The 14428-nt window shown below is 46.0% G+C and overlaps 1 protein-coding gene across 5 annotated transcripts in view; it reads left to right on the forward strand.

Moving 5' to 3' along the window:
- LOC310882411 (peroxidasin homolog) overlaps positions 1–14428 on the forward strand; it is a 46078-nt gene that overhangs the window by 4024 nt on the left and 27626 nt on the right. For 4 of the 5 annotated variants that reach the window (XM_083801136.1, XM_083801134.1, XM_083801135.1 and 1 more), the window contains one exon: positions 7875–7946. In XM_083801136.1, coding sequence (XP_083657262.1) covers positions 7875–7946 — 72 coding nt within the window. Of the gene's footprint in view, positions 1–4260; positions 4301–7874; positions 7947–14428 lie in introns of those variants that run through there. The other variant, XM_083801137.1, reaches the window with a different exon arrangement.

Here is a 14428-nt window from a genome sequence, read left to right on the forward strand (position 1 = left end):
GTAAAACCCATACTGATAAGTAGTGATTCCCATAGATACAGAATAATAGGAGCCTGGTAAGTTCTCTGTTGGCAGATCACGTGCCTTTTTACGGTGTGCAGCAAGTAAAGATGCTGACTTTCTGGCAATCTTGAGGATTTAATGTATGTAAATGCATTTGCCATACAGCATCCCATTGTATCTGTTATAAATACCATTTGAATAATTAAACTTTAAAAAAAAAACCCTGAAAGATCAAAGAATGCTTCTTAACCAAGGCCCTGACTACTCCAGCTTTTAGGTACGTTAATCTTTCTCTTGGAAGGAGAACTGTTACTGCTCAATGCGAACACTCAGAATTATAGCAAGAATATCTGATCGTGGAGTTATTCTGAGTAGAAAATGTGGGATTGTGATATTTTCCACATTTGCCCTTTGGTATGAACAGGACCGAATCTGTGACTGCAGATTCGAACACCGATGCGAGGCTCCAGCTCTGTTCCCTCGCCGAACAGCTGCAGCTTCCAGATGGGCTTTGCTTTGAAGTCAGGAGTTTGGGACTTTCTGACTTCCGTGACTCCGTGCCACCCTCTCTCGAACAATCCTTGAAGAGCAGGGAAGTCTTCTAGCCGGCACACGCTGTGCTTCAACAAGCCCTGCTGGCAGATGGCCCCCTCGGGGCGGTAGCCAGCTGGCGTAACTTGGAGCAGCCCATGGCCGTCTCTGAGTGATGCTGGGACTGGCATGGAACCAGCTCCGGGATTGATGAGCTGTTACTGGCTCCTCTTTGGTCGCCGTTTCCCTCCTCCCTTCCCAGTCCCAGCTGGGTGCAGCCGAGGATCTGGCCCAATGTCTGGTTTTAGCAATAGACTATTTGTCTTGGGTAATGAAGTCTGCTCGTTTTATCCCGAGCAGAGAATAGGATGGCAGGAATGGCTACGTGTGTACAGATAAGTAAGCTATAAAAATTCGTGGTGTTTAACTGCAAACGTATTTTGGCTGCTGTCTGTTCAACTGGAACGCGATTATCCAGATGTGATCTGCTGGTTACCGCTGGGATTCGAGCAGTTTCTTTAGCCAGCAGCCCAAAGAAGGGAACAGCTGTGAAACATACACTCCGAAAATTTCAATAGGTCTTTAACCTTCGAAGTCATTTGTTCTACAGAGTGACATTTGAAACAATAAACTTTGAAACGTGTGGGCACGAGGGGAAGAAATCCATGGAAAGAAGTTCCCCTCTGGCTGGCAGCTAATGGATTGCAATCCAATTATCCGTGGGTTATTCTCCTTTTTCCATTATGCATAGCACGTAATGAATGAGGACTTCCAGAGAAACGTAGCTGAGGGCACCAGCAAAGACGGCGCAGTAGCTGGGATGCAAACGCGCTGCTGGCATGAACGGGAGGTGACCCAGTTGTTCGCAGACCTGGTCGCTAATTGGGCAGCGTGGGCACGGCCACTTTGGCGAGCTTTGTTTCCCATCATTGCTGTGCAGCGTGCCGCATGTTGGCTGCCTGCTCGGTTCCCCTTTTCCTCCAGTCGGATGTTACGCAGCAGGAGGGAAGGCTGCGCTGGGACAGGCTGCAGCACTCTCCGTGTGTCTTAAGAAGCATATTTGCAAGAAAACCATCTACATTTGTAGGGGGAAGGCTTACTGAGCAAATGAGTTCTTGGAAATGCTGCTCCCATTGTGGTCTCTGTCGTGCGCTTTCGGTCTCTCAGATGAAGAATGGATTAGTCATTTCCTCTGCCTGTGATAGTCTTAGATGCAGTCATTGAATGTACGCCCACACATTCTGGATGTTCCAGGTGTGATCTCCTTCCGACTTTTGCTGCAGTATTTAATCATCATTAAACCTTTGGAAGTGACCAAGGTCTTCTGTATGTTCTATTTATAAAAGTTACTTCATCAGAAGGAAGATGGGGAGGGAAGGTATTTGAAGGTTTTATGTTTTTTCTTTCCTCCCTAGAAGAATTCCAGCATCTTTTGGTGACATCATCCTAACTCTTGGGTTTGTGGTTATCTCAAGTGTTTAGAAATCCTGTCTTCACTGACCTGTAGTGCCCCTTCATCTGGTTCTCACTTCAATATCTGCACTTTCCCTGAGTGCTTTGCTCTCACCACGTCCCTGTCCCCATACTTGTACCAGGACTTTTCCTGTGCTCTTTAAGGCCGCTTTCTCAGAGTGGGCTACAGCAGTAGAATGGAGAAATCAGTATTTTTTGGTGAAAGAATGCATTTATATTCTGGTTAAAGACTGAAATGGTCATGCTCTTAAGAAAGAAAAAAGCCAACATCTTTGCTGCAAGGGACTTGGTATTTAAAAATGCCATTAACAGTTCATTTAAGCTCACATGGTGCTACTGCTTTTTGGGTTTCCTAAAAAAATAAATATATCTTTACACACTGAAACTTTCTTCTACCACTTCTGGATCAGGCTCAGTATACAGTTCAGGAGGAGGGAATATTGTCATTATTTGATGTGGGCAATATCTTGAATAGATGGTGCAAAGGAAATATTCATTAGGCTAAGAGACTCCTCCTTGCTGACATGAATATCCAAGAATAGATTTAGCTCATTTGATTAGGATCAGACCGTAATCTCCATACCAGCTGTTAATACATAATAGCTCAAATTATCTAAGATTGATGAGGTCAACAGTTTGCTGTGTAATCTTCCTACTTTAATACGTGTTCAGGGCCAAAAGTGTGTTTTGGAGGTGTTTTGCGCACCTGCCTTTTACTGGTGAAAGCTATGGGATGCTTGGTGGCGCATGGCAAAATGATTCCGGCAAGGAAGAAGCACCAGCAGACGCCTTGTGCAACTCTTCCAGACACATCGTACAGCCCGACTTCCTCCAGACCCTGACCAGAGTTGCATGTTTGGTATCTGGGCTTCCAGGGGGGCTGTGGGGAGTGCCCGTGGTGGTCCCAATCCACCCAGAACTGCCAATAACCACTTTTTTTTGTATAAATGAGTGCTGTAGTCTTGCACAGTTGAACACGTGCCTGTGAGTGTGTGCTGGCTTGTGTGCACAGAAGAAGGGGGATCAACACAGCAGCAGTCAACGCACCAAGCTGAATTACTGTCGAGCTCTTGCTCCGGCTGATGAAGAGGGAGCCCTTTTAAAAATCTGCCCTGTTTGTGGGTGCTGAAATTTTAAAAAGCTTTTTTCAGGAATGCCTGTGGTAACTTCTTAGTTAAAATCTAGCATGCCCATCCCTCTTTCAATCTGTAAGAAGTGTACAAAAGGGAATAGCAGCTTGTTCTGCAGCACGAGGCTCTCTGCATATGCTTGCTCTTCTCTGTTTCATCCATCATCTTACTATCTTCTTCATCAGTATTTCCATGCTGAATGTATTTTCCTTCCTCTTCACTCCTCAGAGTCAAATCTTGATGTCTTAAACTGGAACGCCCCAAAATAGCAGAAACTTGGCTCCCCAGCCCGGAGCCCCCCTGTGGTCTCCTCTCCCTAGCAGAGATGACAACGCTCAGCTGTCCTTGTAGGGATTCACAGATGAAGGCTGTCATTTATTAAAGCCGTTTGGGGTCTTGTGTGCAAGAGGGACATTCCTGAGCCGGGGAGCTGATGACAATGAGTCTGGAAGACTTCATTCCCATCTCAGCAAGGCTGTTTTCCCTTCCTGCCAGCACTGTAGCTGTTTGGCAGCGTGGGGGAACCTGCAGAGCTGACTGCAATGTTCTGTGGATAAGTTAGATAAACGAGCACCTTCCTGACAAGTGCTCTGGCTCTTATTATAAGTGGGAAACTTGACTTAAAAATCATGTTTAGAATGTCTTACACACCCCAGGAAAAACTGGAAGGAACCTCGATGTCTTATCTCCCTTTGTAAAAATAACCTTTACTCTCAATGTCTTTGGTGATAATGGCTGGTTGGCTGCCACTTACCCAACCACTTCTGGGTTAAATGGCCCCAAACTGACAGCGCCATTGCTGTGCGCAGTGTTTTGAACACAAAAGATACTTCAGTGAAGCAAACCCAGTAATTTCCACAGAACTGCAGTAAAATACCTCATGTAGCTAGTTATCTGGTTAGGTAACAGTAATATATATCATTCTTTAAAAGCCTAAATAAGTTAAACAGAAATGGAAGCTTCTTGTAAAAGCTGTAGATTGCTTTATATGCTAATCATTGTTAATTATTTAACACAATGATTTCAGGAACGATTGCTCTGATAACAGCTGAGAGGATCGTAAAGATTTGAGTGTAAATACCTGTGTCCCCAGGCCATTTGCAAATTCTCTCTTTCTTGGTAAGCCTCGGGGACAGGGCTGAGAGTTCCCACAGTCAGGAAAGGTGAGTTATTTCACTAGCAGATCCGAGATTATCCATGCATTCCATCCGGTTTCCTGCCAGAGCCGTGGTGTTTTGGCACGAGGATTTGGTGAGATTTTCTGCAGAGGCAGTCAAGCTGCTGCTGTCTGGAGGGATCCGTGCTGAGTGGTGCGGGACAGCCGCTGTCCCAGGACACTGGGTGTGCGCTGGTTGTGTGAAGGTAGGAAAAGGTCTGGGATCCTCTCTTGTAACCCCAGGCTGTCAGCTTTGAAAGCATGGGGGAGAGTTAAATCACAGGGGACTTCACCCCGGCCCCCCCGTTTTGCAGATCCCAAGGTGAAGGAAGCAGGCGGGAGGGAGGGAGCCCAGCTGCTCACATCCACAGCAGCTGGGACAGGCTGGCACCCGAGCAGCTGCGTGGTGGGTCCTGGTGAAAAGCACGCTGCTTTGTTGGGAGAAACGTCAAGTTTCCAAAGCGAGTACCCTGGGAATAGGGAGAAACAAGCGTTTCTGTGTAAAAAGGAACAAACTCTGCAGGGAATGGGAATGCTCTCAATCACTGCACGCAAGCCAGGAATTTCCCAGTGCAGCCTTACATGGTGTTCTTTCACTAGCTGAGCTCAAGGCTAAGGCAAAGTCTGGAGGAAGATGCTGTGGAGGAGCCAAAGTTGTTTTGTTTGTTTGTTTTTCTTTTTTTAAATGCATTGGTAAGGATGAAGATACGGGTTCCTCTCAGACTGTTGCCGTTGTGTGATGGAAGGCAAACCAGAGTGACCCTTCCAAAGGGAGTGCAAAGCAGATGAGTTCAGAACTTGGGGTCCAGGGACTCATTTGGAGATCTTAACCTGGAATTGAAAAGGGATGAAAAATCAAGGCATTTCATTAAAATAACATGCTAAGCTTTATTATTTGCTCCTTGAGGGTGGTGGTGGGGAAAAGTTCCTGCGAGTTTGCAGTGCATGAAACCAGACCTGGTGCTCACCCAGCAATGGGAACCATCAGGAGGCATCTCTGCCCCCGTGCTTTTCACCGGCAGGAACACTGCTGATAGAAAAGGTGCAGCCAAGCTGCAGTGCTGAGACCTTTATTAGTGATGCATGATTGCTCTTGCCAGGCTCTGCAGCCCAGGCTTGCTTTATTGCTCTCACAGGTGAAAAATCCCACTCTCCAGGAGGTCTGACTTGCTTAGGGAGCTGCAGACTTCCCCAGCACCATTTCCATGGAGTTGTTTTCCGCAAGTGACCCAAAGTGAAAGCAATCCTGGGAGTGGGGGAGCTTGTGTTTATTTTGATGGCTTTTCAGAGGCGTTTTCAGTCACCTGTGGTTCTGGGTTTTGCTTGTAGTTTCGGCTGGGGAAGCCGTGCTCTTATGTGTGAATGCTGGGGTGTGAAGGATTGTAGTTGGCTGTGTTCGTTAAAATAGTCGGATTTTTTTTTTTCCACCAACAGTCTGTGACCCAAGGTGGTGGTTTACACCTCACTGTCCGCGTCCCGCTGCCTTTCACGAGCATCAGCAGCCTCAGCCTTGACTCCTGTGTGTTTCTCCCATTTGTTTGTTCCCTCCCCTATTACCTGTAGCCAGCTGCCTGGACTAATTACACTCTCCTCACAGCCCCCCAGGGAGGCAGAGTTGGTGTCTGTGTGTTACAGTGCATAAATCAAGTTTGCATTTCTTCACCTTTTCTCATGGTCTAGTTTTTTTCCTCATTTCCTTTTAATGAGAGCGTGGAGAACAGCTCATCGTGCTATCGCCTTTGCCGATAGTTAATTGTATTTGGCTTTACGGTGTCAGCCGTGGCCTCGAAAGCTCTGTACAGATAGCATCAAATTCACATCATCAGTGAAGAGGGATCTGTGACACCTTCCAACAAGGAGAGCAAGAAATATGCATTCGAAACAATGGAAGTAAAACTAAATGCACCAGAAAATGTCAAAGGTAAAATTATTGTTAAAAAATGCAATTCTAAAGGGGGATCTGCCCAGACTGCAGAGTTTGCAGTGGACAAATGTTGCTTGCAAGTTACATATGAAATACTTTTTTCAAAATGCTGAAGCTGTGTGCCTTCCTGCCCTCTAGCTCTTCAGTTTACGATACTTACCACTAAGAAAGGGGAGAAAGTTCTCTTATTTAGTCTACTCATTTCTTTGTTCAAAGCTGAAAAGCTACAGAAATGGGAAAAAACAAGAGAAGAGACAACTTCCACCGTCATTCTATTGCATTCAGTGGTAAATGGGGTAACAAGGCAGAGATTTAATATTTCAGCATAACTCGAGTTCAGTAAAAATACTGTATTTTTTCTGCCTAAAAGTAAGAAGGCTTAGTGGGATTCTTTTTAACATAAAATAACCTTCTTTGCAAACTGTTATGCCGAAGAAACATTACATCTTAAACTAAAATCAGCTTTACTTACTGTGTATCCTCCACTCCAATACTTGCTTGAAAACCTTTCAGCCCCCTTGGATACTCACTCTGTTTGTTTACAGCTATCTGCCAGTGAATGCACTTCGTTATAGTCTTACGTAGGCCACAATTTGTGTCGAAGCTCATTCTAAAAATAAGTGTTGAACATTTAGCGATGTGTAGAATTCTTGTTTTAAACTGTGACTCCGAATGCTCCTTAGTTTACCACCAGAATGACAGGCATTTCAGCACATTCATGTGTTTTTCCCCTTAAAGCAAATGCCCTTAAAAGGCTGTCTTGAACAGAAATAGCTGTGTGTTCACTAAAGGTGATAGTTCAGGCAGTATTGGAGAAAAAAAATAATTGTTGTGCTTTGAATAGAAACTAACGGCAAAAAACTGTTGTCAGTCTTTTGCAATTTGTTATAATATGCTGGACCGTGCAAGGTGCCAAATCGATGCGCATTCCCTATAGAAGTGTTTCTACTTGGTTAACCAGGTTAAACCACTTAGCTCTTATTTTATTATCTCATTAGCCATCTAAACAACATGTTTTAAGGTTCCAAATCAATGTAGATACATGGACAGCCCTTGAAAATTGCCAGAATCCCCTGGACTCCACTAATTCTAATTGAAGTTGGCACAAATTTGAAATGCAGGCAGCGATAAGCTGTTCTGAGTCTTGGAGCACTGTGGAGCAGAATGTGAAATGCTTATTATATGAGGTTATTTGATCAGATTTAACCATTTTAGGACAAAGATAATTTTGCTGGGGACCTAAAACGTGGGTCAACATGATTATGTGCGTTCCTCTACAAACCAGCATGAGATGCAAGGGCAATTGTACATGAACTTGGCGTGCCAAGCAGCAGACCTTGTCCACAGTTCACGGAATTGATCACTTTAGCCCTTTCAGCCTTCAGTTTTCTATGAAATGAAAATAAATTTTGTAAATTTTGTAAATGCAGGGTTGGTTGTGCAGGCTTTCAGCCGATTTTGCAGGCAATGGTAGCCCCCCAGCCACCATCCCCACTCCTCCTCCTCTTCCTCCTCCCCATCCCTGATTGTTGTCTCCATTTCTCCAGTCCTGTAGACCTGACACAACAGTGTCTCCCAGCAGTCCTCCTCCCTTTGTTGCTGATTGCTACTGCCTCATTTATATTGAGAGTGTACTGATTGTGTTTTCTGCTTTCAGAGATTTACGTTTCAACCACATCAAGGAGATACAACCCGGAGCCTTCAGGAGACTGAAGAACCTCAATACTCTGTAAGTCCCGCTCAGTGATCCTGCAGTGAGGTTATCTATTTATTACATTAGTACTAAATGCTATCATGGTTTAAGGATAGCCTTGGTCGTAGTTATTTCAGCCAATTTGCCCATACCCAGTTAAAGCTTTAAAATTCTCTCTGTTTTACCCTGGATCATGCGTCTTACCCTTTTTAACTAAATGTACAATTTAATAACTTTCATTTTGGTAGTTAACCTGTCTTTAAAAAACAGAAGATTCCTTATACATACTCTTACTGCCTGAGGATGTTTCAGCAGGTATGGCTTTGGAGCAGCCCATAATGGCCTGGACGGCAGAGGGATGCATTAAAAGTGTCTTTATTTCCATAGTTGCCTCAAATGTTTACTGAAGTGAGTGTGTCCTTACAAATGCCAGTCTGTCGCTGTGTTTTGCCACAGAATAAATACCTACACCTACCCTTTTGCAGATAGGGATGGGAGTAGAAGGCAGTTCCTTGAGCCTTGCATCCCAGCCAGGGCAGGCATGCTCACGTCAGTCTGCTACACTACTTTATTAACAAGTTTCTTGCTCTGCTCAAAGGAAATAATGGGAGCCTTTGCTGCTTCTTGCTGCCTTAAGGCTGAGGGTTTGAAGATAGATATGAGTACATCTGCACTGTGTAGCCGAGAAGTTGAAAACAAACCAGCCCCCAAATCAGAAACAGAAGCTGTGTCAGCACAGCACTGTGCTGGATGTAATTGGCCTGTTGAGGCTCAGACCTGATTATTCAAGCTGTTACATGGCGCTAACAGCTATAAGATTTCTAGGTTCAAGCTCTTTGTGAGGCAAACCAGCTAGTCTGAGAGTCTGCACTGCATGACAGACGCATTCATGTTTCCTGGGTTCAGACATTCGTGGCCCCAAACAGCAAGAGAAAGTCCAGATTATTTTTTTCTGTCTGACCTTGAAAGATCTGAAGTCCCTGATCCAGTGAAGATGTCAGTGCTGAAAGAAGGCAAAACTGGGCAATAAGAAGTTCAGTCAATTGTAAGAAGTTGTAGAAAGAGTAACAATGCAGGAGTAATTTGTCATAGAAAGCTGTTTAAAAGCTATATTTTAAAAATCAGCGTTTGCTAAAGTTTATTCCACTGCGTGTAGGAGACTGATCGACCAAACCAAGCAGCGTGACTGCAGGCTGCTTTCAGCTGAACCCTGGGGAAACCAAGGAGGCTGGCAGGCTTGCACAGGAGAAATGCTCCACATAATGAACAGAGTTCTGTAAGAGATGCCAGGTGCTGTCCTCACAGTGCTTAAATGTAGTCAGGTCCCTGGCACGTGCAAGACTTCTTCTTACTTTCTAACTCCTGCCACTCTGCTACATGGGGATATGCAGCCTAGCTGAGAAAGATGGACCCATCTCTCAATAATATCTGTATGCTCCATGACTTGTCCAATCTTTTTGGTTACTGCTTACACACGCTCCTGGGTAGGGACCTCCAGGGCAGGAATTCCATGAACAGATCCTGAAGGAAATAGGCATGAACATACACCTACCGTCCCTAATCTTGTAGTTATGGATGCCAGGGCAGTAAGAGGGATGTGCTTTGCACAGATGGTGAACAGGCTCTCACGCTTTGCCTAAACAGCATCCTACAGCTGTCCTCAGAGCCAGAATACTGGGTTGGCTAAAAAACACTGCCCTAAGAAAATACGTCATTTTTATATTTCAGTTCTGAAAATCAACTGTTTTTACAAATGAAACCTTTCCATTTAGATAGTTCATTTACTTTGTTTTATTTCCTGCTTTGGCCAGCAAGCTGGAAGAATCAGTTATTCTCACGCTCGCAGGAGTTATCGGGTTCCCCATAGGTGGGAGTTAACGGAATGGAAGTCAGACCTCGCGCTCCTCATGCAAGGGTCTCTCCAGGAACTTTGGTTTCTCCAATTCCCATATCAGAACCGACAAGAGCTGAAGAATTTGCTGATGTTTCTTAGATGGTAACCTTTTGGCTCAGGACTTGCATAGGTTTTCAAGTGATAAAGAGAATAAATCCTTAAAAATCCCTGAGAGACGTGCTGGGGAAGTTTGGCCAGAATTTTTGAAGCACGTGGTTTAGAGGACAGAGCAGCTCAGGTTCCATATGCAGGAACTCTGAGATTGCTGCTATCTGCCGTGGGATTTACAGAAATAAAGTTCCTTAACCGAGTTAAAGCTTTTAAAAGAGCCTTTTCCTGAAATCCTTCGGCCTGGCAGAGGAAGGGCAGCAGAGCCTGGTGCAGTTTCTGTTTTGCATCCCCTTTCGGGCAGGATGGCTGTAGAATATCCAAGTTTGACAGTTTATAAACCACCCTGATAAGGAAACCTTTGTACCCTGCGTTGGAGGGAGAGATGCAGAGAGGTGGGCTGAGAGAAGAGGAGCCTGCCCTGAATGTCCCGTGGAGCTTTTAAACATCCTGAGTAAAGTTCAGACCTTCCCCTGGCTCTCCTCTCTTCTTTCCACTCCCTGGTGCAGGAGATTTGATAAGTTACAGAGCACCACTGAAATTAAAAACAGGAGCCCTGTTTGTCTGTGGAGGAGCAGCAGTCATTACATGCTCCTGCCTTTGGGCCCCTGGTGCACCACCAGAGGTAATATGCATTTACCCTAAATGCTGCCCCACTGAGACCTTGCTTGTTGGCTGTCCGCAACGTCGCGTGCACCGATTTTCTTGGGCAAAAAGTCTTAAATCTGTGAGGTTTTCTCATCCAGTCCTCTCCCTTCCCATGTAGCTGCTGGTCTCAGAATCTCCTTTGTGTATTTTTAAGCCGTTACTATGTCACCGTAGTAAAAAAATGTAGAGCAGCAGGGAGCGGGAAGGAAAAAAATTCTCTCGTATGCCATCCGCGGAGTGCCGGCAGCTTTGCAGCAGCTGTTTTGCTCGAGTTGGCCGACGCCGGCCGCATCGCTTAACCCAGCATTAGCTCACAGCAGGTGCTGGGCCCTGGAAGAGAACAAACACGTCGCAAGCCCGTGGTGAGAGGCAGCGTCTGACTGCCTCCCAGTCTTCGCTCCTTTAGGTCATCTCCGGGTGGGGATGGATGACGACGCCCCCGTGTTACTGCCCTCTTGTGTGCTCCCCAGGAGGCCGGCACCCTGCTGCGCTGACCCAACTGGGCCATTGCTGTTTTCACGCTGATGCCCTCACAGCCCGGTAGTTGCTGCTGTTTGTCCCCCCAGCTCATAGAAACCTCGAGCCCTGAGACCAAAGCAGCACTTATTAACTTCAACAGCAGGTTTTTTTTGTCCTCCTGCCTGTATCGTGGGCACCTGAGGGAACAGGAGCTCTGAAGAGGCCACGTCATGGTTTGTGCTTCTGCCCGTGCCCTTGTTCTGTCCATGTCCTCGCTCACATCGTGCTTCTCTTTCCGGCTCAAGTTACCTGTTTTCACACTTGTCTGTCTCTGTAAGTGCTTTGAAAGCTATTTAGGAAGAATTATGTGGGAACAAAAAGCACTTCTGGTGAGCTCTGCGGCTCTCCTTTAGGTGCTGCTTTCAGGGGGGCTGACAGGGACAATGCGCAGGCTGCCTCGGATCCTCCGGTGGCTCCTGAGGGAACAAGGCCCCGTGAGCAGGAGGGGACGTCGGAGCCTGATGGATCTTGAAATAAAGGTTTCTCTCTCACCTATGGGAAATGGCTATTCCAAATCATCCTGTCAGCAAGGGAGAACCTATAGCTGAACGTTAAATTAACTTTTTCTCCCCCTTTAAATATGCTACACGATGATTTCTGGTAATGGCGCGAGGGAAAAAAGTAGCTGCTATGTCACGACGACTGCGGCATGTCGTTTGTCAGAGGAAAGGAGGAAAGGGAACAGGTTTTGAGTATGAATGCTGGACTGTCGCATCATCTAATACATTCTTCAAAATAGAAAAACGACTCAGTGAACGCGACTTAAGCCTGTGCTTGGCAACCTGGAGGCAGGGTGGGGAGGGAAGAGGGAGGGACGGTCAGAACACAGGGCCTAAAGGAAACTCGGTGGGAAATGCTCTCTTAGAGGATATGGGCCAGCTTGCGTGGGGCTTGTGTTGTATCCCAAGCCTCCCAGAAGAATTTTCAGGAATAAAACCTGTACGATTGAGTCCGCCTGTTTTTTCTGAGCCAAATTCGCCAGCTGTCCTGGAGGGGAGTGCCACATCAGTTTGCTATCTGTTGGTAAGCTCCAGGAAACATACTTCTGATATTTTTAATTTAGCTCATTTTGCAATGGGTTGTGCTTGAGACATACATCAATAATGATCTTTCCAGCTTCTGTCTGCCAAAGCGTTTATTCCCAGCAGATCCAGTTAGCGGTAGAACTTAGCTTTCAATTCTCTGCAACTTAAACGGGTAATTGGGCATTTTGCTATTGATTGCAGCTGGGATCCGTATCCAGGTCATGCAAATCATGGCCAGGATTTTGCACACTTCTTCGCTTGGGTGAACTGCACAGGAGTCACGGAACAGACAGCTGTCCACAAGCCATCTGAAGTCTTTCTAGGATCCAGATGTGCTGTCTTGACTATGTATTTCCCTGAAAGTAGCTCTTTGGAATATGTACAGTATGAGGGACTTCATAAATTATCTCAGTTTTGAGTGTATTCCAGGACATATCCTTCTGTTACAATAGGGAATCCTGAGACAGGAAACAGAGATTGCTTCTTCCATACGCTTTTTAACCTTTAATCAGGCAATGAACAATTTAAGTATCAGACCATGAGATAAGAGACCTGCGCGGTGTGTGCTGTTTGAACTAGAGTTTCTCTTGTTTGGCTTGGATCACCCATTCTGTCCCCTTTTAACTGTCCTCGACAGCAGAGACACCAAAATGGACTCGATGAATGTTTTTCAATAGCACCAAAATTCAGCCAGTCGACAAGCTGCGATTTAAAATCTCCCTGCATTTCAGTCCGGGTCCAAACTCTCTGCATTAAAGGGTCTGTGTTAAAGGGTCAGCCGAGGATCCCACACTGCTGTGGTGCAGGGGGTGCTCCTCAGCCCATCGGCGTGCCCCTGCCCCAAGGGTCTGCTTGCTGACAGCCCTCTCGTGTCCTCCGTGAGTCGAGCAGTCGATGCTAGCTGTGTGGCAGGGGACAGATGCCTGCATCCAGGGGCACAATGTCCCAGCTGGCACCTGTTTATCAGCCTATCCGGCATCCTCAGAAGTGGGGCCAAGGATCAGATAGCAGAGAACAAGCCGCCTCCTTTCTCCCCTGGCTGAAGATGAAAGTGTGCTGATAGAGGGCAGGGAAGGAAGCGTGCGCCGCTGGTGCCTGTGTTGTCTTTGTCCTGTGGGTAAATAGACAAAAGTCCTATCCTGCACTGCTCTCGAGCAGTCCTCGGGTTTTCGATCATCAAATAAACCTTGGGGTTGCTTTTCAGGGGCTGGATTTCCACTCAGCATATCTGGCTGTCAAAGCACGAGAGCGTGTTCCAAGGGCTTGACATCATTTTTGCATCCTTATGAGCGAAATCAGGTTTTTTAGCCTCAGTCGTGTGTGTTGAGCCATTGCTCGCAGCTGTGCAGAAACTTGCCAGCATCTTTCTGCCTTAACCTCTTCGGACTGCTTGTCCACGCTGCTGCTACGTGCAGCTTGGAAGTGGCATTCAGGTCCATGGTAGCAAGATAGGTAATCAAAAGAGGATAGTGAGATTTTTCTCAAATCCTTATTGCTTTGGCTTCCAAAAATGTGGTTTTTGTTTCTTTTTCTCCCCTTCATTCAAGTACCGTCTGTGCTTTTTGCACCTTTAGTGTAATTCCTCACCTGAGGACAAGCTGGTGGAGGGCTGGCGCAGCTCAGGGACCTTGTGAAGCTGCCGTAACACATCTGTGCTTCTGAGATCTTTCATCCTTGCATCCCTGGGGCATTCGATTGTATCTTCATCTTCTTTTCCCACGTGTTTTTGCCATTTTTCCCCACCTCTTTGTCTTTTCTCTCTATCCTTTACCTGCACAAATGTTCCTCCCAGGATGGGACCTTTGCCAGAGGCTCTCTGATGTGCTATCAACCCGATTTTCTCCATCAAAGTGGGGGGCAGAAAATTGAGTTTTGTGCTGGGAAACCACTGAGCCGTCTTCCCATGTGCTGTCAGGTGGTGGATCATTTCTGAGGAATACAGCTATCACAAAAAGGAAAGAGAATGAACTTGTAAAATGAGCTCCATGGGCAGCCTGGCCTGGTTTTGTGTTGAATTTGACCTGATATCGGAAGGTCTGGCTGCTTACAGAGGGAAGAGCAGTTTTTCCTAGAAAAACAAACTTCTGCGGTGCAGTCACAGCTCTCCTCTTTGTCCCCATGTCCATTTAAGAACTTAAAAATAAGTGTAGCCAGTGAGATCCTTAATCCTAGCCATCGGGCTACGAAATCCACTGGTGGCCACCGTGAGGTTTGTCGGATCCTATACCGTGTGGAAAAAGAACCCCACGAGTGCGGTTCTATAGCCACGATGAATAGTTAAAACCTCATCCATTAAAGAGTTATTTGTAAGTGATTTATTTAGT

This window comes from Anser anser (genome assembly GCF_964211835.1).
Source record: "Anser anser genome assembly, chromosome: 16".
Taxonomy (NCBI): Eukaryota; Metazoa; Chordata; class Aves; order Anseriformes; family Anatidae; genus Anser; species Anser anser.